The sequence below is a fragment of the Plectropomus leopardus genome, chromosome 3 (assembly GCF_026936395.1).
Source record: "Plectropomus leopardus strain MGB_pleo_1.0 chromosome 3, ASM2693639v1, whole genome shotgun sequence".
Lineage (NCBI taxonomy): Eukaryota > Metazoa > Chordata > Actinopteri > Perciformes > Serranidae > Plectropomus > Plectropomus leopardus.
In genome coordinates, this window is record NC_142178.1 from 19,173,372 (window position 1) to 19,199,621 (window position 26,250).

General features: G+C 39.5%; 2 protein-coding genes across 2 annotated transcripts; both read right to left on the reverse strand.

Moving 5' to 3' along the window:
- Positions 1-636: 636 nt before the first annotated feature.
- Positions 637-13,979, reverse strand: mief2 (mitochondrial elongation factor 2). The gene is made up of 8 exons (XM_042484598.2): positions 13,754-13,979; positions 9,737-9,896; positions 7,529-7,694; positions 7,280-7,371; positions 6,079-6,255; positions 4,332-4,495; positions 3,022-3,174; positions 637-2,531 (listed from the first exon to the last, which is right to left on the reverse strand). Exons 2-8 carry the CDS (start codon positions 9,872-9,874, stop codon positions 2,024-2,026), a joined length of 1,398 nt encoding a protein of 465 aa, XP_042340532.2. The 5' UTR covers positions 9,875-9,896; positions 13,754-13,979; the 3' UTR covers positions 637-2,023.
- A 5,310-nt stretch (positions 13,980-19,289) lies between these two features.
- alkbh5 (alkB homolog 5, RNA demethylase) lies at positions 19,290-26,219 on the reverse strand. Its single transcript, XM_042484600.2, has 4 exons — positions 24,862-26,219; positions 23,299-23,379; positions 23,079-23,201; positions 19,290-20,246 (listed from the first exon to the last, which is right to left on the reverse strand). The coding sequence occupies exons 1-4, from the start codon at positions 25,581-25,583 to the stop codon at positions 20,087-20,089; spliced, it is 1,086 nt and encodes a 361-aa protein (XP_042340534.1). The 5' UTR covers positions 25,584-26,219; the 3' UTR covers positions 19,290-20,086.
- Positions 26,220-26,250: the final 31 nt, after the last annotated feature.

The window sequence follows — 26,250 nt, forward strand, 5'->3', positions numbered from 1 at the left end:
CAAATTTCAAAACTAAAAGCCATGACTTTTCAAAGACAAATAATTTTTTTTTTCTTGCAAAATTTTCCTGATTTTTTTTTCAACATATCAACATCAGATTTTGTACAAACAAAATTTTAGCTTGCAGGTTAATGAAGGGACAGATGTAACGCAGGGAGAATATGAAGACAGACGTGATGGTAAAGACAGTGTCACACACTGACAAACATTAGAGCTCTGTCGACAACTACAGAAAACACATTTGCCATCATGATGCCTATTGTAGAACTTTATCAATTGATGATTATTGTAATTTCAAAACACAACCAAATGCAACCACCTTTCCAAAACTTTCACTGATTTTTGCTAGTTCCATGACTATTCCAGGCCTGGAAAAAGTCACTGTGAAATTCAATGCCTTTTCCAGGTTTTCCATGACTGTGGGAACCCTGCATTTGCATGACACTAGCAGAATAAGATGACAAAAAATTATATAATGCTCTTCAGTTAATGGCAGGGGGCGGTAAACACTGACACTGATGAACAAAGGTGTATGAAAAAGTTTTACATGCAGCACAGGGTTGAAACTTATTTTTTAGAAACTTTGCTTTTCAAGTTAGACAAGTTTTTTTTGGCAACTAAGCAAGAATCTAAACAAATGCTTTAATTTTTATTTGCAGTGTCACTGCTCAATCACAGAAAATCTCTTCCAATCAGCAAGAAACCACAGCTGAAGAAATGGCCACAACATTCATACGGTATCTAAAAGTAACTGCATAAAATTATTAGGCAACTTAAATCATAATGTTAAGGGTTAATTCACCCAAATAAGATTGGCAACAGACTGAACACTAACAAGACAAACAAAATAAAGCACACCTCAACCTCCTGTATGATAAAATATACACTTTGCATTAAATAAATCCAACTCAGACAGACTGAATAGTTTTAGAAGTGCATCAAAGCCTGTTGGGTTTCAGTACATAATTATTCTGCATAGTTAGAATATAAAGGAGATTTAGGAAAATTATGCAGAGCACACACTATCACCTAGAGGCTAAAAAGAATAAATACACTTCAGCAATTAAGTGTCCTCTGCTGTTATCAGATAGAGTGAACTGTATGTGCTGACCATCACTGCCTCCCTCTGAAAAAATAATAATCATACAAACTTAAATGCAGACTTGGCTGCGGTGTAATGCTGTGTTCACACTATGAGCAACACAGCAACAGTTACAATGCATTTTCCATGGAAACCGGTGACATGAAGCATCAAACCGACGCCTGACATTTGTCGCTGCTGACGTGCACCGGTGACACTCTTCTGATAAAAGTTGTGTTTGCACTTTTGTCAGCACTCCAATGATGCAGTGAAGTGTCGACCAATCATATGGTTTGTTTTTTGCTGTGGTACTGTGTTATGTAGCTTAGTTAGCTGGCACTATGCTAGCTGTCTGTGCCTCTTGGCACACACAGGGATGATGTGGGCCGGCAAAATGTGACGTTAAAGTGGGGCTCAGATACTGACCATAAGCATAGATTTTTTACGACTAAATACAAACTTTAGCTGACGTTAAGTCAAGGTGCTATGCGGCAAGAAGCAGGCACACACAAGGCTGTGACGACGTACCTACAATAACGAGTGTATGAAAAACACTCTCTGTGATGATGTAGCTGTGTCGCTCATAGAGTGAACGCAGCATGAGGATCAGGCACATCCTGAAGCATTGTTTCAAATATCTTGATAAATACTTCCTTAGCTTCTTTACTTGTCCGAGTGATATGTTTAGCTCGATTATCACTTTCATATCTGCAGTCTCCCTAAAGTTTCTCTTCCTCCAGTGTAGACATCAGTGCATGGTGCCTGCCATTATGTCATTTCAACTGTACCCTTTTCCCTTGAATCAAAGCGGGACGGAGGAACTAAACGAGAGTGGGCAGCAGGAAAAGTACAACATCTTGGCCTTGAACCAAACGCCCTGGAGGATAAAAGATTACTCATTTGATCTGTGTGTCAGAGCTTGATAGATGCGTGTGCAGCGAGTTATATGAACAGTATTTCGGGCTCTGACACAGCGCAGTAAAGCATGAAGCCCATCTGGTCCACCTGGTCCTCTGACAAGCCGCTCAGCAGATTGACAGCTGGCTTAAAGTAACTGTGTAACGCCCCTTGTTCGAGGTAGCCAATCAGCTCTGTGATACACTGCTGGAATCTCGCATCCAGGCTGCCCTCGGACCAGTCGCTGTCACTGTCACTGAGGTGCAGGATGAGATTGGCCAGCGGGGCGGCCTCGAGCGGCCTCAGAGCGGGGTTCAGTCTGCACACCGCCTTAAGGATTTTAAGCATGTGTCTGCGGTATCCGTCATCAGCGGTGTCGAGCTGAGCCAGTCGCTGGGTCTCCCATGGGTAGAGAGACAGGTGCCAGGCGTTGACCCAGGGAGAGGTGAGCTCTGGCTGAGCCGTCAGAACCACGTCCTCCTCCCTCAGCAGAGGCAGCATGGTGATGAACAAGGACTGATCACTGCTCTTTGCTGCTTCTTCATTTCCAGGCCTGAATTACAACCGGAGAAAGTCAAGTAACGCACATCAAGATTAATCCACACAAACATCATACAGAATATTTAAACCTTTTTTAAATTATATTTGTTTTACACATAGTCGTTTGAGCCTCTGTCCATATATATAAAAGCATCAACTAATTCAGCTTTTGGGAGAACAAAGATTTTCTTTTAGCATCCTGTTTCCTGAGGGGATTTGGACGGGTTTGTCTATAATTGCCTTTTTGCAAAAAGCTGTTACGCATCAGAAACACAACTTAGCGACAGATAAATGGATAACAAGTAAATCAACAACATAGTTCTTTACGAAATTAACAGCAGCTTACCAATGAAACATTGACAAAGTCAACACGTCACATTAGTTAACTTCTGCATCAACAACTATTAAATAATGTGCCATCACTGCCTTATAAACCTCAAATTCGAACTTCTGATAGTTCACATAACTCATTAAAAAACACAAAATAAAGAACAGACACACACCGAATCTCCAGTCTCAGGTCCGGTCCTCCCAGTACGGGTCTGACAAGACAGTCCAGAGTGCTGCTGATGGACGGCCAGTTTATAGTTTCCATGACAGCTTTACTAAACATGTTCACAACAGCCTCTGCAGACAGGTAACCACCCACCAGGTACCTGCAGGACACAACAGGAGACTGCTTTTAGTGAATGAGCCATTTTTCCAGTAGAATGTTTTAATGCATACCTTGTTTCATGCTGTGATTAAATATCTTGCAGCTGCTTCAATGTAAGTTACGAAGGCTGATGTAAAAGGTGCATACATTTTGCATCATGCTTTATGCTTATGCTGCTGAATTCTGTTTCTCAGTGATTTAATATTAAATGTGAGCTCATAAAGGCCGATCAGATCAACCAAACTGGATGAAGTCTGTGGTTTCATAACACATATCAATCGGATTCAGTATTAATAGAGATGTATTGATTGAGGCTTTTTAAGGATCCTGTCAGTGCATGTCTGAAATGTAGATTACAACTTTAGTAAGTTAGAGCAAAAACAATAAGTTGATTGACAGAAAAAATCATCAACTATAAGGAATTCATCATTCCAGTCATTTTTCAAGCTAACATGCCCAAAATAATCTGAATTCAGCCTCTCAAATGAGACGAGTGGCTGCTTTTCTTTCCCATTTGTCATTGTAAAGTAAATATTTGGGGTTTAAGGACTTCTGTTCAAACCAAACAAGACATCTGAGGATGTAACCTTTGGTTCTGCAAAGTTGTGATGTGCATATTTTGACTATTTGTTGCCATTTCATAGACTAATTAATTAATAATAATTTTTAAAAATCCTAAGACTTTATTTAAAATGAAAATTAATGTATTAATGTAATGTAGATCTAGTTTTGGTTATTTACTGATTCACATGAAAAATTGTCGGCACATTAATTTTCCTGACAATCACTGCAGCATTAATTGCTGTAAAAACACAATTATTGCAAAATATCAGTAATAATCTGCTAGTAACCCTAATGAACCTGATTTATTTATAAAGACAAAACACATTAAAAATACAGTTGGTAACTTATAAAAAAGTTCACAAGCCGTGATTGACATGATTGGCAGCTGTGTTAGAAACTCCTCATCTGATTGGTTGTTTTCATTCACAAACAGTAAGGCCATCAGAAGCACTACAAGGCAAAAGAGTAAGCAGAGGAGTATGGCTTCTTTTCACCAATTATCTGTCAGCAATTATGAGAAAAAGTTATTTTTATGTAAAAATTACCAACTGCAGTTTGCCTGATGAGTAAATAATCTTAAATATGTGTGATCACCTGTCCCAGTAGCTGCGTCCTCTGGGAAAATATTCCAGATTTACCCGTCGAACCATCCAGTGCAGCGGGTGAGTGAGCAGTGTCTCCTCTCCCGGGATGAGACGCCACAGAGAAGCTTCCAGCTGCAGAGGCACCAGCAGGCACGCATGGTCCGCACTGACAACCTACACACAGAAACAAACCCACATGGCAGTCATCAAACACCTTACTATACGACATCGCTGAAGGGTAAAAGAAAATTGTTAAAATGTATCATCAGAAAGTAAAACAATTAGGGTTTGACAGATTATCGCCCTTCCCTACTATCGAGGGTGATAACTGGTATTTTGCTGATTATCTGTATCAGCGTTTTATTCTAATGATCGCCGCTAAAATTAATTAATGAAAAAGTGTAGGTATTACACTCAATCAACATCAGGGAAGGCAGTCTGGGATACATGCAAAGAAAGTGTCAGAATGGCAGGAACTCTTACTGTGTGAAAGCTTAAGGAGTTATTTTTATTAATTCTTTGCTTGTTTAAATTTTCTCTGAGCTTTAAATGAAAAAAAAAGTTGCTGGGAACCTTTCTGTATATGATTTATGATTTGTGATTTATGTACAAGTTTCTGTTTTGATTAAACATTTGTTAGAGGCATTTAAACAAAGTTTTGTGTTGGAATTTGTTATTTTCCAAATTCTAAATTGCAACAGAAATGTTTTCATTTTTATTGTAAATGCAGATCACTTTCGAATATCAGTCATCGGTCTCATTAGCTACTAGGGATGTAACGACTCACTCAACTCACAATCCGAGGCGATTCACGATACTGGGTTCACAGTACGATTTTTTTACGATTTTTGAAAAATATTAAACGAACTTACAGAAAAATTATGACTAAAAACTATTCTGTTAATCATTTCAAACAAAAATTATACAAAATACTGCATTTTCTCCTCTTTTCTATATCAAATTAAAAAATCCTCTTTTTTTCCTGAGGTAGGGTATAAATGCATAACACAAACTATGCAATGAATGCATTTCTGGACATTCAAAATGTTCTCTGCTGTTAAAAACAACAACAAAAAACCTTTCACTTGGGACAGACCCTGCTGGTGTGGAAAGGTTTGCTTTTGCTAGAGGGGGAAGCAGAAAGGGCAAGTTTGAAAAACTAAGTTGGCCTTTTCCCACTCGTGGGTGATAAGATGGGCTCTCTCTTTGGCTCTCTTACTCGTTTGGGTGGGCGGACGGGGCAAATGTACTTGTCAGTGTGGTTTGGCTGTGTAGTTGGAGTAACGTGCGTAGGCGGAGCGGAAAAGAGGTCCTGATGCTGCATCATGAAATGTACTATTTGTGTAGTACAACACCCTCTTGCAATATTTGCAGACTGTTTTTGTCTTTTGTTTTCTTTCCACCTTAATTTCTTTCTGACTTGAGGAAGCTTAAATGCCATCATTCTCCCGATCATGGATGTATTTCCCGATTCTGAAAGTGGATGGTGCATGTTACCTTGGCGAGGTCTCAGACATGATGTAGGACGTTGAACACGTAGTGACGTGGCAGTTGAGCGAGAGAAGGCATGAGTAGATTATGCCCTCTGCTGTTCAAATGGTGTATTTCACCGATTTGAATCTCCCATACTTTTTATCGATTTTTAACTGTCTCGCGATGCATCCTTAAATCCCTATTAACTAATAATCTGCATCGATATCTACCCTGAAAAACCAACATCTTTTGACCCCTAAAAATAATAAATAATATCAGCGTACCTGCAGGTCATCCAGCAGTGAGCCTCCGAGGCTCATTTCACCCAGGGGCATGTCAGGAAGACGGCTGTGCAGAAAGCCCTGGATCTCCGTACAGATGTCCAGAGCCAAAGACTGAGCCCTCTGGACCTCCTGTGGAGCGAGTGCTGCCCTCGTGTGATAGTACTGCTGCAATCGCTCCTAAACACATTTAACACAGTTCTCCAATGTTACAGAGCTCAGGCAGACTGCTTCCACACTACATCCATGTATGAGCATCCTTCAGAGAGGCACAAATACTGTGCTGCTGAGATAACAGCACTTAACATGCAGTTAACAAAACAGTTTGAGTTTTGACACTTCCACTGGGAAAACATACAGCTGTCTCTTGAGTAATATAATATTCAAAGTCATGTTTTGCCTCTAAGCAGACTTGGGAAAGCTGACAAGATGACGCTCTGCCAGTTAAGTTGCTGCAAGGAGGAAAACTAGCAGAGGAGCAGTGCTGTGCGTATTCTGTTAAAGAAGCATTAAATAGGCGGAGAATCACTAATAAAGTGTGGTTACCGCATTACAAAGAAGCCTCTGAAACAATGGATATTGCCATAGAGAAATGCACCACTGACTCTACTGTGATACAGACACAAGTCTTAAATTACAAGTTTGGGCCAAGAAAAGTCTAATTTAATGTTTTTTCCTCGGGTGTATACTTCACAGTATTATTTGTGAAAGTAGCGTACCAGATATGCAGAACAGAAAATTAAGATGTGCAACTTCTCATAAAAGATACAGTTTGATTAAGCTTTCTTTAAAGTCAAATCCTATTGTCTTAAATCCCCTCCTATGTCCAGTCATGCGTTTGTGGCTGCTCTACTAACATTTACTGAACAAATTATTTCATGTAGCTCACACAGAACAATCCACGACATTTCTGCTTATGTGGATATTCTGCACACAGACTCAAAGCTGTTTTCATGCTTGTTTGACTTCTTCTATACAGCCATTGCACAAGCACACAGTATTTTGATTATGCAGGGCTCTCGGGGCTCTGTGCAGCCTAACCAGTGCATAACAATGCGTATCCCCTAAGCACTGCGCTTTACAAAACATGTTACACACGCATAAATGAATGAGCCAACGCTGAGCAGAGCTCTTACAGCAGCTGCTATGACTGAATGTATAATCTATGACTTGAGGAGCTCTGGGGCAAAACGGCAGAGCGTACCTGCAAACTGAGGACGCACAGCTGGAGCCTCTTGGACTTTGACTCAGGTTTAGACTCCACAGAGGGCATCTGAGGTTGTTGGCACAGGTCAGCTGGTTGAGAAAAGAGGTTAACTGGGTGATCAAGTGATGTCCGAGGGCCAGAATGATGGTTAACATTTGCACCTTATTATAAACAACTCTATGTATTTCTGATGTTGTGTGTGTCTCATTTTGCAAACACTTTCAGTTGCTGAGCTGTAGCACATACCTTTCTGCTGCCTGGCTGCCTTGGCAACATGTTTCATCACCACGCCCTCTATGCCCTTCTTGATCAGTGTTGGGGAAGCAGAGACCAAACTCAACTCTTCCCAGCTCTCGGCCATCTTCTGCTCCACCTTCTCATCATCGGCTGCACGGCCCGCGCGCTCTATCAGCTAAACAGAAGCACTGGTAGTCACAGACTGCACCGCGTGACTGATAAAACACGGTCCAAATACAGAGTGCTTACACGGCTATAACCCGCAGGCAGACACATTTAAATTTAACAAGCTAATAGATATCATCAGCTTCAAGGAACAGGTCCATCCTGGGGAGTTTTTGCATTTTGTAGTCTATTAACTGGAAATTACATATTTTACATTTCTGCATTTTTGACTAATTTACTGTCGTCCAGGCAGCCGTACATTTTCATTCATTACTCTAACAAAAAATATATAAAAATTAAACATTTACAATGTATTACCGTGAGCATTTGCTGGTTTTATTTATTTTTTTGTCAACTTAGGCTAATTCCAGCGTCAGCTGCCAAAAAGCAATCATATAAATGCTGTCAAGACTCAGAGTCGACCTGCAAATTTACGTTTCCAACCATACTGGATTTAACAACTGATCAAAAAGCTTGGGAATGCAATCAGCCTATTTGTAGTCTGACAGGGTGTCAACAAGTATCAGAAACTGAAATGTAATGCTTTTTAGGACTCGTTCAAGATCATTTTTAATTAAATTTAAGAATGATTTTTCAACAAACAATCTTTTTCTTTGTCAAAACTTATGAGGTCCCATGCAGAGGCAGGTTTTATGCAGGAACACTGTTATTAGAGTGAGTTAGGTTAATCTACATTATGCAAACAGCTACGTGCAAGTATTAAGTAAAAAGACAGTATTAGGTTCAGGGGCTTAATAATTATAATAAGAGAGTAAAGTGATACATCAGATTTAGTTAAAATAGCAACCACATTGCTTTTTCTAGAGCCGATGATTGAACTTGTTAAGGAGTGAGCCAGCTCGCTTCCCTCTCATCTCTGTTGACAGTTTCCCATTAAAAAGTACTGACGAGGCACTCGTGAGAAAATAATGGCGGGTGAAGACAAAGTTAATGGGCTGAATTGCAAAGCAAGCATTTTAATTATCCTTGAAACAAAGGTTTAGTTCGGTTGAAGATGTGGGAGAACCTTGAGTCATTTATTCTTTCATTGGCTGCAACCGCTTATTAAAACCTCCTCAGGGTCGCGGGGGGGGCTAAAGCCTATCTCTGCTGTCATCGGGCGAGAGGAAAGGTTCACCCTGGACAGGCTGCCAGAATATCGCTAACACATTGAGACAGACAACCATTCACACCTACAGGCAATTTAGAGTCCCCTGCATGTCTTTGGAAAGTGAGAGTAAGTCGGAGAACTTGGAGAAAATGCTGACACGGGGAGAACATGCAAACGCCGCACAGAAGGCCTGAAATTCACCCCGACCCATGTCCGAACCTTGCTGTGAGGCGACAGTGCTAACCACTACACCACTGTGCCGCCACCATGTGCCATGTATCGCACAGTTTGCTACAAGTTTGAGAGCAAGGTGGATAAAACAGGGTTGTTTTTTATGATAATTTAACTTTTAGGCTTTGTTAACTGCTAACAAGTAAAACAATAAATAAAATAATTTGTTGAAGGGCAAGCAAAAATTGACTTTGGGAAGGTAGATTTCTGACCAACTTGCCCTTGGATCAGAAAGTTGCACTCATCGGCAGGTTTATAGATTCGTATTATCAGAAATGTGGACTTTCACACAGAAGAGCTTGACTCTCTCTGACAAAAATAAATTAAAAGATAGATACATTTTATTATCAACTTAAGAAATGTTAAAACTTTTTAAAGGACCTATAGACACGCTGTCTTAACAATAAGTCATTTTTGTATGAGATATTGCAACTTTCTGTATCTACTTACCACTTAAACATGCTACAGGTAATGAAACAGCCGTAGGATGAGCTGACAATCTATAAGTGGGCATCTCAACTTATGGACATGCTAATTTTTGAGCACCAGCGAACCGCTCGTGCAGTTAAGGTTCATGAAAAATCCAGGGCTTTACAGCTCTTTCCCACCAGGTCAGAGTTTTTGCAGTAATGAATGTCTCCAAATACAGAAAAGTGAAGAGTGCATGAACGAGGCACTGATGTGGTACTAACAATCTCAGAAACACTTACCCGTTTCACTGCCAGTGTAGCAATTCCCAGCATGGCTGCCCCTCCAACACCCAGAACCAGCCGGGCGTTAGACAGTAGGAAGTCAATCACCACGGCGATGCCATCCTCTCCTCGCCTCCGACTGCCCTGGAAGTTCATTGCTTCCTTTTTTGTGGTTAGCCTTGGAGAAGAAAAATGCATAAATTGAAGTGGGTTAAAAGTAACTGTCAAGCAAAATGAACTTTACCTGCGGCATTATTTATCTCTGGAAATCAGGTGACGCAGCTGCACTTCTACAACAATGTCATAAAAACAGAAAAAACCATCATATGAACTGACAGGATATGCAATGCTGTATTATTATTCCAAGTAAAAACAGCCTAAATATCCAGCAGAGTAATATTAAAATATGTGCAGACAGGTAATAAATGAAATGAAGAACGGCATGTAGAGACTTCACAAATGCAAATGCCTTTAAACATGACACAAGGGGTCACTGAATTGTTTGATGGGTGTGAAAATATTGTAAATCATGAACTTCAAAATGATCTCAACCCAAGTGAACACCTATCATCATTAAAACACCAAATAAGAGAGTATTATTTGAATTTATTATGTTAATCCACTTAGAGATTCTGTACCAAGCAAAAGTAAAGCTGCCCTGGAGGCTTAATTTGCCGCTTGTCTAGACGGGAGACAAAATAAAGCAAAAATCTGAATATAAGAGTAGTAAAACACATTAAATGCAGACGCTTCCATGCACCAGGGCTTACTCAATGGATGGCGAATTATGTGAATAAAATGCTACAACTTTCACAGTCACCGGATCTCAACCCAGATGAACACCTATGGAAGATTTTGGACCAGTGTGTAAGACAATGCTCTCCACCATCATCTCCATAAAACCAAATTATCTAATATAAACTTCAATCCTCAAACCATATAGTAATGTCTCTGAAGTCCTGTTGTCATGCATGGCTATGTCTGCTTTTCTGATCATCTGCTGCATTCAGGTCTCGCTTGCAAAACAGATTTTGATCTCAATTAACTGATTAGATGAAGGTTGCATATGTAAATGCAGGAATATCTTGTGGACGAATGTTTTTTATCCCTTCAATAGAGTTCCACAGACTTAGCAAGGTAAACTAAAGCTCTTCTGGAGATTTGTGATGGCCTGAATCAATACCAAGAGATTTTAAAAAATACACGCACATCCCGTAGTGGGTGCTGGATCCAAGATAAACCAAAATGGGAAAAAATAGAGGTCTGCACACAGAGGAGCTCGCATACCTCTATTCTGATTCAACACCTACACACTTCAAATTGGTCTTTCCTAACCAATCTGTATGTGATCAGGATATAAATATATGCTTATTTTGAGGAGAACTTGGACATTTGCACCGTGCTTGTCATATTTAGCTCCAGGCACCCGAGATCCGAAAACAGCAACTGCAAATCATGCTTAAACCATTTCATACTGAGTGCACGTCCCCTTTCCTTGCCAAAGGTACAGGATCCCAAGAATGGAGACATGCTCTATTTATAGACCAAATACATGCCTCAGTCACACCGGCTGGGTCAAATATAAAACAACCTTCCTCTTCAGATTACAGTACAACAAATTTCTGCAGCGTGCTGAGTACAGAGATGACGCGTAGCTCACTTTTCTGTTTAATGTCAATTACTTTACCGCCAGGTCAAAGAAAGGACTCCTGACCCAACACTGATAACAGATGCACACAAATGGAGCAACTGATAAAAGGTAGATCAGTCAGTCAGTAAGCTATGACCCAATATGCTGTGTGTTGTTACAGCCAGCACTTCCAAAAAACAATTTATTCTGTAATTTCTGCTTAAATATACTTTATATATTAGCATTGACAAATTTATAGTACCTAACCCTTTAACTACCCTTTAACCCTTTATACGACATTATAGACCATATAATATGTTAACAAAATGCATCCATTTATTAAGTAAAAACAAACATTTTCCTTGTATAATATGTTGCAAAAAGTGCAAAAGTGAGTGTAATATAATAGGAGTCTGGGGGGGAAAGTAACATTATATAATAAACATCTAATAATAAATAAGAAAAAATAAATAGATGCAAATAAAAATAAATCCAGTGGAAAAGAATCTGTAAAGTATTTATGGTTACAAAAAAATGGCAATATTATATAATAAAAATCAGAAAATACAATTCACTCAATAAAATAAACAAACAAAAAACTATTAAAATAAATACATACAAGTACTGAGTATCAAAAACAATAAGAATATATTGTATTAAAAAAAACAAATACTAAGTTCAATATCAAAAAACAGAACTGAATAAAAATACAGTGTCATCAAAATAACAAAATGCATTGTATATAATCATTTATATAAAATAAAATTGGATTTTGCCAAGTTTTTAGTGAAGCAATTTGATTGCGAAAAAAATGTCTTCCATGCAGTTGCATTGCCTGTTAAGGGGTTAAAGCATCATTCACAAAGTTGTTCCTGTAAGTGACGGGACAGGCAGCCAATCTAACTGGGACAATAACTAAGTAATCTTATGATAAAAATGTTTTTTTATACTGTTTTCTTCTGTGTCTGTGGTATTTCTTATTGACGAAGGGTGGCTGCACTGCGATACAACAACTTCTTAAAGGACCTTAAACAAAGGATGTTTAAAAAAAATCATTGTCCTGGCTGAACTGCTGACACACTTATTTTATCATTGTACTTGGTGCACTTCTACACTGCTATCATTGAGTCCATCCTTACCTCCTCGTCCACACCACATCTTTATGACTTCTAATCCTGTGCACTGCATGTTGTTCTTAATACTGTAAACCTTTACATATCCCTCAAATGTATTGTTGCGCATTCCTGCCAAAGGGACTGTTCACTATTTATAAAGGGGGAGTTGCAAAACACTGGAGGCAAATGTGGAAGGACTTGAGGTTTTTATCCTGGCTTATAGGACGACCATGAAATTTTAAATGGTTGTATTTTGTATTTATTTTAAATACCCTCTCAACCCAAATCCCAGTGGTGGTTTAAAAGGTGTTTTATTTCAGAATCACCAACATTACACCATGTACATATATCATAGTCAGAAACTGCAGAAACAGAAATAATTGTCAGATTTTCAAATTCTGATGGCCCTTGAACATATCATGTGTGAGGCAGACTTCAGTCAGCTAGATCTACTTGTCTAAATTAAATTTTGTCAAAAATAAACCATATGCACTAACCAGATATAGTTAAATAAATAAACAAAATAGTCTGCACTCTGCATGACTGTGGTGAAAAACAAGGCTTATGTCAGCTCGAGTATTTACTTTTAACTTTCAAACATTAAAGGTATGTTTTGTTTTGTTGATTGTTTTTTTATTCTAGTTGCGTCCAAGTGCCAAGTTGCTGATTTTACCACAGTGGTGAACAGTTTTTCACTCCAATACCTACATTTAGCGTAAAAAATAATAATAAAGTAATAAAGTACATTGGTTATTAGAGACAGAGTCGTGCATTTTCACCATGTCACTCAGGGAGATTCAAGTAAAAATATTTGTAGGTTCAGGGAGGGTCTTGATTGAAAATAATAACAAAAGTAACAGTCACACCCGAGCCACTCCTCTGATAAAGAATAGTCCCTAAATCTTGGTACATATATTAAAAACTTATTTCTTTAAGACTGTCATTGCACTATTTTTCTCCTCTGTCTTTCTGTTTCTCGCCTCAGCATCAAAACACTGAAGCAGATTCATGATATGTTAACCCTGATTTCCCCTTGTGATAGTCCAGTGTTTCGATACAGTCTACAAATGTACTCCAGAGACTAGTTACATGATACTTAGTAACGTAAAACGATAAATGTCCTTCTTGTTAACCAACATGACCAAACGACGAACTAATTTCAGCTATTTTAGCAGCAAATAATAAACAGCTGCCAACTCCTGCTAGCAGCTAACGTCAGCTAGTAAAGCTAGCCAGCTAGTTAGTTAGCTTCATTAGCAGTCAGTGACAGCTACTGTTAAATATACTTACCACTCAGTGCGGAGAGAAATATATTAATCCGCTTACACACCATTAGTGTTTTGATGAAATCCGTATTTCGATGGTCTTTAACGACAAAACGTGAAGTTACGTCGTATGTTTGACGGACATGGTAGGAGGGTAAATATAGCACGAACAGGCTAACAGCTGCTGTCTTCTTCTTCGTTACTTTAATTCCGGTAGCGTTGAACGTTCAGGTGCAGCAGCGCCTCCACGAGGAGCTCCGAAACACCTGCGGGGAGGTTCATTCAGCACTGATGGACAGCAGGTAAACCTTACTTAACCCTTTGACACCTGAATCGACATCAGTTTCTATGTGCTGTGTGCACGAGCATTAAACCCCTGAAACCTGGGAAAATTGGTTTAATTTATTTTGAAAACGCGGGGAAAACGTAATGAGCAACTTCTCAAAAAATGTCTCACAAAACACTAAAAATGAGCAAAGGGTGACCAAAACCTGAAAGTTTTATTATATATTATAAAAAATACACGGGAAAAATGTCCAGAACACTATATTCAGAATTCTTATAATTAGATATTAGATTACTTTTAGCACTTTCTTGAGGTCATTTTCTCATTTGTTTGTTTTTTACTTTTGAAAAACACTCATAGGCAGGTGATTTTCTCATAACTTTTTCATAATTTCTTGTTATTTTTTGGGCCATGTTTTGTTAAGTGGCTTGTCACCTTCCTCCCATGTTTTGGAAAAGAAATTAAGCCAGTTTGCTCAGGTTTTAAAGGGTTAACCCATTACATCCTGCACAAAACTGTTCAGCTCTCATATCCTGAAACAGTTATAGTGTACATATTTGCTAGAATAATGTTATAGTATCTTTATCGTGTTTTTTTTTTTTTTTTGCAGCCTAATCTTTTGATTCTATGTATTTCTTTATGACTTTTGTAGTACTTTGCATTTTTCCCCTCTTAATATGTTTATTGTTTGCACCAAACACAGAGGCAAAGTCTTTGCAAGTGAAAACTTACCTGGTAATTAACCTTATTCTGATTTTTATACTTAGTTACATGATATATTTATTTGCAAACTTTTGGGCAAACTCCACCAGCTTTTCCATGGTCAACAATGAACTTTGAACCTCTTATCTTAGGAACTCTTCTCTTATCATACCGCAGATCAATCATGCTGACAGTCTGTCCAATCTCGTCTTTCTTCCTTTTTAGTCAAAACCCAAATTATGAAAGCCCCATAGCTGAAACCAAATCTATCTCTGCATTTGTGAATTAATGTGAAACTGTCTCCTCTGTCAATTGTCATAATTTGTAATTGTTTTGTTTTTTTAACCATATAACTGATGTTTTGAAAAGAAGATACTTTTTTTTACTCTTTTTTCAATTATAAATAACTTTATGGAAATATCAAGGATGCAAAATATGAAATTTTATTTATCATCTTAGGGAATATTAGGGGAATACAGAAACATAATTCCAAGGGTCCAAATTGTTTTTTTCTTTGTCTTTTGGCTGAGTGAAAATCACTTTATTGATACGATCCTAGGAAATTAAATAAGCATTAAAACAACTATTCCAGAGATGTAAAATGTTAGTTTTCTGCGAGATGACAGACTGACTGCTCTGCTAACAGTGAAGGGGTCAAAGCTGAGGACGGTGGTTTGTAAAATCCACTCACGATGTGTTCAGGGTCCTTGCCACTCAAAGTAAAATTTAACACCAATTTTACAATAACCAAAACTAAGAGAAATAACCATAAACAACATCAATTACACATTAGGGAGGATTTTGCCCAAATGTTAAGTTCAACAAAAAACATTAAGTCAAAAAGTCATCAAGTTAAAAAGTTAATGATCAATGTCAAATACTGAAAAACTTGAAAACTTTCTAGACACGTGGAAAACAGTGAACATATATTATTATTTAACTATCCGTTTGGTTTGCCCTGAAAAAAGTTTGTTTATTTTTTATTCAATTGGATGTGGTAAATATGAGTGTTGCTTGTTCCTCTTTCTGATCTGCCTGACATTAAATTTGGAAATGTGTTTTTAAAATAGATATTACAAATTATTTTGATATGTCACAATACATTGTCAGAAAAAAAAAGATTTATAAAATCTTTCTCCTAATGTCTTAGCATTTTTAAAACTTTCAAAAGAATAATTCAAGATATTTAATACCAATGGACGCCTTATTTTTTAGATAAATTAATTTAATGCCTTTTATGACTTTTTAAGGATCTGCAGTAACCTGGGTGTTCCTGTCTGGTTACAGCGAGTGAAGACTGAAAGATTTAGAGACGGAGACCCAAAGTGGACAAAAAACCAGGAACATGCCCAGAATAACGCACAGTATACTATGCTAAATTTCACTCACCGGATACAGACTGTTAAGCCATGTCACTGGGTCACAAATTTCAAATTTGAACCAAAAGGTTGTCTGTTTCCACTTTAAGAGAATTATTTCCCAATCCAGAACTAAAACAAACATAGTTTATTTTAACCCTTAATCACCTGGATCAGCATCAGTTTTCTTGTGCTGCTTTCAGGCACTTTTCACAAGTATTTAAACTTCTGAAAACTGAGAAAATGAGCAATTTCATAAGAAACGTCCCGCAATTGCAAAAAAATTAGCAAATGGTGACAAGATGATGAAAATCTGAAAATGTACTAGAGGATTATTAGATATTATAAAAACAAGACCATTTACAGTGGTTCCAAACCTTTTTCCTTCAGGGACTTCTTTTCTATCATGGAGCAAACTGAAGACATATTTTAGGGATATTTTAGTAACAAATTAAGGGAAAGGTTTAAGATAAGGCAATGTGCCTGTGGCCCCAGGCCAAATCACAAGCCCAAATCTGGGCCTGGTAGTAATGAGGGCTGAGCACTAGCTGCAGGATGACACACAGAGCAATGTGTCCTGGTGTTTCTAACTAGCTCCATCCAAAGTTTGACTAAATCTGAGACTTAAACAAAGTAGTCTGTAGAAGTCTATCACTTTCCGCCGCTGAATATTTGGCTGTTGGTTCATTCACATTCACTGCATCACATAACTGGTCAACACTTCTGCTGTTGCAGTGTTTTGTCGTGAGATTTGCTTTGGTGTCATGAGAGTGTGAGACTGATGGTGAAAGCGTGTCACGCTAGAAACGAGTTGGCAACCCTGAAATATATGTTAAAATGCAGAACAATACACTCAATGTTAAACACAGTCACACAGCGGAGGGGTGCTGCTTTCTCTGGAGCTACAGGTGGAAAATAAACACATCCTCCCTCTGCAGCTCCGGTCGGACCAGGGGATTAACGTCCCGTGTGACCAGCGGAGGCTGTGCTGCCTGCAGCCGCTATCTGAGCCAAGCCCCGCTGATAGTTTATGAATCGTCCTCTTGCCACCGATTAACAAACAGAGAATTCTGTCTTTGTGGCGGCACTCAGTCCAACACTGTTACACGTAATATTCAACTCATTTTCAACCAGTGTCTGTTCTCCTCTTCATAACGGCAGCGCCACCCGTTCAGACAAAGCGACACGTATCAGTTAATAACGTTTAAATAAATGTAGGCTCATGTGTTAGCATGTTGCGGTCCAGCCAAAAATGTCCAGAGACCTATATTTTTAATTCTTCTGATTATATATTTAACATTATGTTACAGAAAAAAATACATACTATATTTTTAGCACTTCATTTTCTTGTTTGTTTTGTTGTTGTTTTTTTTAATTACTTTTTTGTTGCTCATCTTAAGAGAATTTGCTTGCTTTTTTTTTTGGGGCCATTTCTTGTTAAGTCGACCATTGCCTTCCCATAATTTTGAAAGAAATCAAGCCAATTATCTCAGGTTTCAAAGGATTAAAGCAGTACTACTCCCCTGCTACTCAGCAGAATACCCCAGCCTGTTCTTTTTTGTGCTGAAAATGTCACTCAACCTTGTCTTACTTGTCTGGCATTTTTCAGAAATGTCAATCTCAAACTCTATTCAAACAAGATTTCAGCGAGCTGGCATACATGAAGGGAGAGATGGAACGTGGAAAAAAAACTGAGAAAAATTCATGAGAAACGAAACATTACACATGGGCATATATTTTCACTACGTTATGTCAACTGTCAGAAAATAACTATGCCTCTGGGGCGCCTGGGGGCTCAGTGGTTAGAGCGGGCGCCCAATGTACGTAGGCTACGTCCTCGGCGCAGCGGATTCGGGTTCGATTCCGGCCTGGGCCCTTTGTTGCATGGCACCCCTCTCACCTTTTCACAGTTGTGCTCTCCTATCACTTAAAGGCAAAAAAGCTCTAAAAAAATCTTTTAAAAAAATAAAGAACTAAATATGCCTCTATGTTACATTACGTGGAATATTATTCACGAAAAACTGCTGTAACAATTTCATTACACTCGGCAAATTCTGACTTTTCCAAAATTTTCAATGATTTTTACTAATCCCATGACTTTTTCCAGGCCTGAAAAACATGATTGTAAAAATGACATGACTTCTCCAGGTTTTCCATGACCGTGGGGACCCAGCTAATAACAAGAACAAAGACACACACACCTGATGCTTAACCCTCTAAAACCTGAGAAAACTGGCAATGTGCAACTTAACAAGAAATGACCCCAAAACGAGTAAGACATTGGTAAGAAGTTACAAGAAAATAACCTAGAAAAAAAAAACACAAAAAGGAAAGGAAATGGCCGAGGAAAGAAGTGAAAAAATCTAAAATAATATAAAATAATGTTTTCCACATTTTTTTCCTCTAACAAAATGTTACATGTATAATAATGATACATTTCCACCTATTTAAAAAAAAACTAATAATTCTCTCTTCCTCTTTCTCATTTTTCACCTTTTACTAATTTCTTGCATTTTGCGGGACATTTCTTGCCAAAATGCTGATTACCTTTTCCTCAATGTGTTTTTTTTAACGAGGTTAAACCAATTTGCTCACCTTTCAGAGGTTTAAATGCTTTTGAAAGGTGTCTGAATGCAGCCCAAGAAAACTGTTGTCAATACAGGATTCAAAGGGTTAGACAGCCCGCTTGATTGAGGGACTCTGCTGCAGTGAATGGCAGACCAGCTCTGTGGAGACAATCTCAGCTTTATTTCAGTCAGTCAGCAACTTTTTATCTCCCAAAAATGTGACCACTGAAACCCATAGTCACTGTGTGTGACACCGCTGCGTCCACAAAGTTAGTGTCCCATTCTTTGCTTCGACAAACCTTTACTTTTAATGTTTTTGCTAACACGATCATGTTCACAGCTGGAGCAGAGCTTCAGAAAATCATGAGCACAACTCACCCGGTTTTTAGAAAGCCATTTCTCCTCTGAACGGAGGTTATTTTTGTTCATGTGTAACTCCAGACTAACTTAGCAGTCAGCTAATAAGCACCTCGGCCAAATGTCTGACGGGAAGCAAGAAACAAATTTATCTTTGTTTACAGAGCAAATCACAAGGAAAAATACATCTGGAAATTGAGTTTCTTCTCAGTCACGTGTTTAGACACAAGTTAACCTAGACATAACAGTGTTGGTTTTGTTTTGTTTGACCCAAATATCACCCGAATTAAATGAGGGGAAAAAATTAGATTTAATAGAGAACAGCAATAACATGGCCTGTGTCGCTATATAAGGTAAAGCAACTTCAAACTGAAACAGGAGTATAAAACAAGGCCTGAGTTTTTCATCACTCCATAAATCATCAGTTTAGTTGATGCACCATCTTGTGATCTCCACCAACATGAGCAATACAGCTGAATCAAATCATAACACAGAAAGCATGGCTGCACATCTGCCAGTTGTTTCAACTTAAGCTGCGACAGGGAGGCCGAAGGGAACAAAGACGTGGGATGGCACAGGATCAGAAATGTAGGTGCGAAATAAACAAAGATTTCTTTCTGCATAAAAGTTGCCCCAATCAAAGACTATACAAACTTATTGTACATTATAACAAGTTAGATTACAGCTCGGGTTTTCTTCTGTACAAGTCCATACATACGTCTTTCTTTTAGCTTTTGCCGTCTGTACATCTTGGTTACAAAAAAATACATGCCATCTTGAAGTATCTATGGACATAGAAACAAGAAATGTTCAGTTAAAGGTAATTAGACGACAGAGCCTAACTGTAGTTAAGTAACTTGAGGTTCAGCACTGTGCAGCAGAGACGCCAGCTTCGTCTGCCAGAAACAAATAATGCACTCAAACTGATCCAGACTCAAATCAAAAGGCAGACGACATGACGGCTGTGCTCCTTGTGCCAGACTAAAACTGGAGCCAGAAAATGACGACTGATCAAAGAATGTTACAATATTGAAGTACATAAAAGAATGGGTATATTTATATGTGTACTTGTGTGACAGAGAAATGCTTCAGTGGCGTCTCATTTTGACTTTGCGTCCCGAACTCTCCCGGTGTTTGTCGGAGTCTTGGCCGCGTCTCCAGTAGTTCTCTGAGCTGATGCTGTGACGCCGGTGACGGGAGTGTGACGGATGTCTGTTCTCCTCTTTATCCATCTCCAGTACCCTCGGCCTGGTGGAGGAAGATTAAGATGCCAAGTCAGATTTGGATCCTCGTTTATCACATACCAGTTGACCGTACACCGTTTCTGAATTCTATTTTACATGAAACCTGCTCAAACAGGGAATCAAAGGAACAATGTCCCAGCTACAGTATTTCCGTTGCACAAATGTGTCTAAAGCCATTTTCAGACATGCCTAACGCAGCATCACTGGCTTCATCGTTTGTTAAAGTGGTGGCTGCAGGAGCCAATTCCTCCGTTTGATTTATTCTGTGTGGTGTGCATTCATAGCTTCTGAATCTGTGTTGACCCGGCAGGAAAAGGGAGATATATGGAAGGTGTGGCTGGCTGGTGACGTGGCTGGCTGGGAAAGCACACGGTCTTTAGACCTTGTGCAGCCTGACGTCTTCTCCTCGTTTTCCTGTTATTTTCATGTAATTGTTTGTGCCAGCCAAAATAAGCCAGTTCTTTTGGTTTTATTTAGGAATCAACACAAAACAAGTGGGAAATATGCAATCATTTCTCCTTCTGAATCGTTTCTGGACGTCTCATTTTTTTGTCAAGTAACCACAAACTCTCAGTCAGCCCAAGAGTGACCGACACAACAGGATTCAAACAATGGGACATCGCGGGCATTACAGTGGCTTTTTGTCATTCAGAGACAGGTAACTTTAAAGTTCCTCATGCACTTTTACTGGTGCTTGAGAGGGAGCACAGAGAGCAGTGAGTTAAAAACGTTATGATAGCGAGAAAGACGAAAGTTGTCTGTTCTTTCACAGGCTGCATCACTGATGGACTTTATTTTATTTTGCCTTTGAAGCCTTAATTAATGAGCATTGTGGGCGTGAGGGACGCGTGCCCCCACTTCTCACAGTGAATCCACTGTTACATTCCTGCATCAATCTCATAATTGAGCGTTATTAGAGCATATTCTGCTGTCTGTTTTCTAAATTGCGGCAGTGCACAAGCATTGATGGAAGGACGTTAAAAGTATACGAGGCAGAATCATCAGTTACTCGTCAGTGAAAGTAAAAGCCGACCCCAGATTCACTCTCGTTTGGCCTTTCATCTTGTTGTATTTGCATATTTTTTGGGTGCTGCTAACGACCCGACGTTTGGCTGTTACCTTTTTCTAAAGCCCTAACCTCACCTGAGTGCTGTGGGGGTACACATCCACAAATGTCCCAAACACGGAAATTAAGAAAATACAGGCAGAGGGCAGAGCCTCTGCAGAGCAACACACAGACACACACTTCTAGTGGGTCACAAGCGATGACTGTTTAACGGGAAAATCCTGTATCGTATATCTATAAGGTGGGACTCTTTTTTAAAGTCTTTTTGGGAGTTTTGCTGTCTGTAAAACATTTTGCTGGATATTCATACACACAGTATGAATGGACATTGAAAATATAAGAGAATTCTGGTCTGGCTATTACTGTAGTTGGACAGATCGATCTGAGAAAATCGATCTCCTCAACAACTTAAAACGGGTTCTTTTAGTGTTTCATTATATATTAAACTGAGTGTGCATAATATATGACTATTGAGATATATCTGTTACAGTGATCTCGGAGGGCGGTAAAAGATGCATTTTTCTCTGTGTGCGTGTTTTACCTCGTGCTGCTGCACTGCAGCCTTTACATTAATCTGACTGCATTGCTTTCAGTGCCGTGTTGAGGGTGATGCAGGATGTTGCTTTGTCCAAGCAAGTAAGACTGCTGTTGTTACTTCTACATAAAAAGTGAGCAGGGTGCTTATTCAGACAAAAGATCAACATGTTAAATTGCTGTCATATTAACATAAATGTACGCTGGCCTGAAAAGTGACCTAAAGATCATAACTGCTCCACTTGGTTTCTATTTAGCACGACCAAATCTGCGATCCGATTGTCAACATTATATTTAGTTTGTGTCGAGGTCTCAGTGTATTGGGGGTCTGAGACATTATGTCAACATATCTGAGTGTTCAGACTTTAAAAAGCCCTACATTAAATAAATGCACAGGGCTGCGATGGTGTGGGCGTGAAAATTTCAGGTCCTGTTGAAAGGATGAAATATAATCAAGGAAATACGACTCGAGTAACAGATCCATGAGTTTGAAGGCTTATCAGATGCCAAAACACTGCACAAAGACTATGATTTACATTTATCTGCTTAACTTTTGTTTCAAGAATCTCGAGATAAACAGCAGAAATACATATTTTGAAGTAATCTACAAGGAATATGTGCCTGAACATATTTGACTGGCAAATACAGCGCCTTTTTGGGTGAGGTTGCATTGCATTCCTGCAAATCCCTGATACAACCTGTTCGCTGGACAAACATGGTCATTTTTGCTGTAGACCGCTGAGTCATCAGCTCTGCTACGTCAACTTAATGATCACGATCAAATGAGTAAGAGGGCTCCATTTTTTAATGCAGGCGAACATCCAAGTGGACCTAATCATGTAATCTGTCATAATCATTACAAAAGACAAATGTGTTTTTCGAGGTGAAATGGAGCGGCTGAACTGTGGTTTGCAGGGGAAAAATCAATGTATTGACAATCTTTTCAACCGTGGCTGCCTGTAAAGCAGTTGTGCATCATGTTGTTGTCATTGTTAGTGTTATGTATTTTATTTCCAGGTTCCTCTGTGGCGTAATACGGCTAATATAGTATCAAAAACAAAAGTAACAATACCTTCTGATGTTAGCAAAGTGGCTCTTAATATCAGGTGGGACTTCCCTTAGGCCTGTTTTACTGCAGCACCTTTCAGACTGGGTCTATTTCTTGACTTTATTTAGGCTTGGAAGGTTTTTTTTCATAGCTCTTTTTCATGAGGACCTCTCAGTGTGTCTGTATACCTGTGAGCAGCATCTGGGTCTGCTTTCCGATGAGAGCGTTTGGCTTTCAGAGGAGTGGGTCTCTCTACAGGAGAAGAGCTTAAAGGGCTGTTAGAGTCCAGTCGAGGAGCATCAGGTCTGGTCCTGGCAAACAGAGCAGGGAGAGCAAGAAGAAACACAAGGATTAGAGCAAGATTTTATACAATATAATTGCTTTTAAGATGACAGCAAGTTGACTCACTTTCTGAGGATGATGACTGCACGCCGCTCCTTGATGTCTTGGGGCCGGATGCAGTGTGTAATGTCATCAGCAGCGTAGCCACTGAAAGAGAAAAACAGGGTTCCATTTGGTTTTTACAGTTTACAGATGTGAAAAATCATTGTTGGTGACTTTTAAAGAAAACATGCCTTTCAAAAATGCAAAACATTAAGATATAAAGAAAAACAATTTGCCCCAATTTTTAAAAAAAGTTTTCTATAAAAAATGCTGAAAAAAATTTAAAAAAGAGATCAACATGCTGCGGGTTTGGAGGACATATTTTCTTTAAAAATAAGCAGTAAAATAAATACAAAATACAGTCATCTGAAGTTGTCTGCCTAAAACTTCCTAAAACCAAACATGCTAAAAAAAAAACAACAAAAAAAAAGTGATGTCCTATGATATAACCAAAATATTGTCACATGACAACACATATGGAAGCTAAATCAACAACTATAGAATATAAATGCAACATTATGTTACACTAATGTAACTTAATTAATTACACACAACATATTTACATGAATTTTCCAAAACAATGCAATACTTTCTTCGACGTTTTCTCTAATCACTTATTAGAAAGCATTTTTTGTCCCAGGACAGACCTGACTGCCTGGTTTTCAGAATTAGGTCACAGTACAATACATGTGGAAATATAATCCATAGGATTAGATTCACAGTAAATATAAGACATTATCTTTGTTCCCAGAAACTGTGACAGGAAATGTCAAAGTATGAAAATGTAAACGGTGGTCCATTTGTTATTTTGTGTTTCTTAGGCTTTGCAGCATTTTAATCAACCTTGTCATTCTACCTGCTCTACAGGCAGCTCAGTGCATTCAGCGGGTTGTTTCAGAGTCCTTAGGATCTGTACATGTATTGTGACAATATACAACAACATGCTGAGATACTTACGTGTATTAACAGCAAGTATCCATGTACTTTAACTCAAGTAATTTGACTCTGCAACTTCACTTATATTTAAGTAATATTTTACCAGGAGTATCTATACTTTGACTCCAGAGTTGTGTACTTTTTCAACCACTGGGCCTAGGAGTAGTGATTGTGAAATGGCATGACTTTTCCAGGTTTTCCATGACCGTGGGAACCCTGAAAAAATGCTCTACACCCATGACAGCTGCAAAAACCCCCTCAAAAACCCAGGGATGCACGATGATATTGGCATATCATTGGTATAGGCAGATGTTGGCTTAAAAATGAAATGTCAGAATCAGCTGACGTGCTGATTTTTGCAGATCTCACAATTTTTTTTTCTATTTACTAAGTGAACGCATCAACCCTAAGTTGATTTTTTTTCTTATTTTGCATAATGAACGAGTATTACATACATTGAAATGCATTGTATTTTAAGTCTCCATCTGTTGTATATTGTGATGTTAATTCACAATATTAGGAGGGGAAAAAGTGGATATATCAGTATGGGTTATCAGCCAAATGAGTTGCCATGTTGGATATCGACAAAAAACAATATCGTGCATCCCTTGAATGCAATCAGTGCATGACAGCAAATATAGCCATAGTCACCTGAGCACTGTGACACTCCCCCTCCTCACAGGCAGCACAAACACCGGCTCAGACACCCGGATCGGCTTGAACTGGAAGCGGCAGCCGAAGCAGAGCGCGCTGTCACTGAAGAAGGACACTGAGACGATGGGACGTGCAAAGATGTGCAGGGGGTCTACATGTGACACAATGCAGCCTCCTGGTTGATAATCATTGATGACTGCACTGTTGACAAACCCTTCCGGGACCACTCCGCTGGACACCAAGCGCTTGATCACCAGCTCGTGCACCCAGCTGGGGATCTCATCCACCTCTCCCTTGCGGTACAGCCTCTCCTGGCCCGGTCCACGCTTCTCCAGCTGGGATCCATACGTGTAGCCCTCCCCGAAGAAGTACTTGTTGCGGAGGGGTGCTCTGTCCACGGTGTGCTCACGGTAACGTCCAGCCTCTCCTTTGGCCACCACGTCGTCGATCTTCTCCTCGATGAGGGCGCACTCCTCCGGGGTGAAGATGTTCTTCTGCTGGATGCTGCTCCTCACCCGGCTGGCCTCCTGCTCCCGGTGATCCGCGCTGTCGTCGCTGTGCTCAAACTCATCATCGTCGGACTCCCGGAACTTGCGCTTCCGTCCTTTTCCGCCGCTCCCGTTGCTCGTCCCGTCCGCGTACTTGTTCTTGTAGTCGTCTCTGTGAGGAGTCATGGACTTGAGCTTCTCCCTCAGGTCAGAGTATCCGCTGGCTGCCATGTCAGCCAAAACAATATGACTGCTGTAGTGCGACGTGAGCTCCTAGCTAACAGTTAGCATGTATTAGCGGCGCATTTCAGCACAGTTTTGACTCGCTGGTTAATGTGTACTGACCGGATGTCAAAGGGAGTCTTTAGTGATGAATGTCGCGAGCTGAAAGCACTCACTATCACTTACTAGCACGCAGAGGTAGCTAACATTAGCTACGTCGCTGCGCCGTCCTCTCTGTACATTGAAACAACAGTCTGGTGAAAAACTGTGCAAACTCTAGATTATATTACCGGACGATTAACGTGCAAACTACGACAAACGCCGCGTTGGCACAACAACGCGCGCAGGTTAACGATAGCTATCCGAGCTGCTCGGCTACAAGCTAGCTAGCTTCAACTAGCCAGGCTTGGTCTGTCCGTTGCCGCCTGGAAATACCGACAAACCGCGCAGCAACATTTCACATGTCGCCGCTAAATTCCAAACCTCGGTGCTCCGGAGTTTCTTCGCAGGTTTTAGCTCCTATGAGTCCAGGGTAAACATTGTTGTAGTCGCACACGGCTCGGCCACGGCCAGTTTACACCATCGTATCCCGTCTCCAAGAGAAAGGCTGAAAATAAACTCGTGTAACCTGCTCAAGATCTGCGCATGCTCAGTGATGACAGTTTGGGGAGAGACT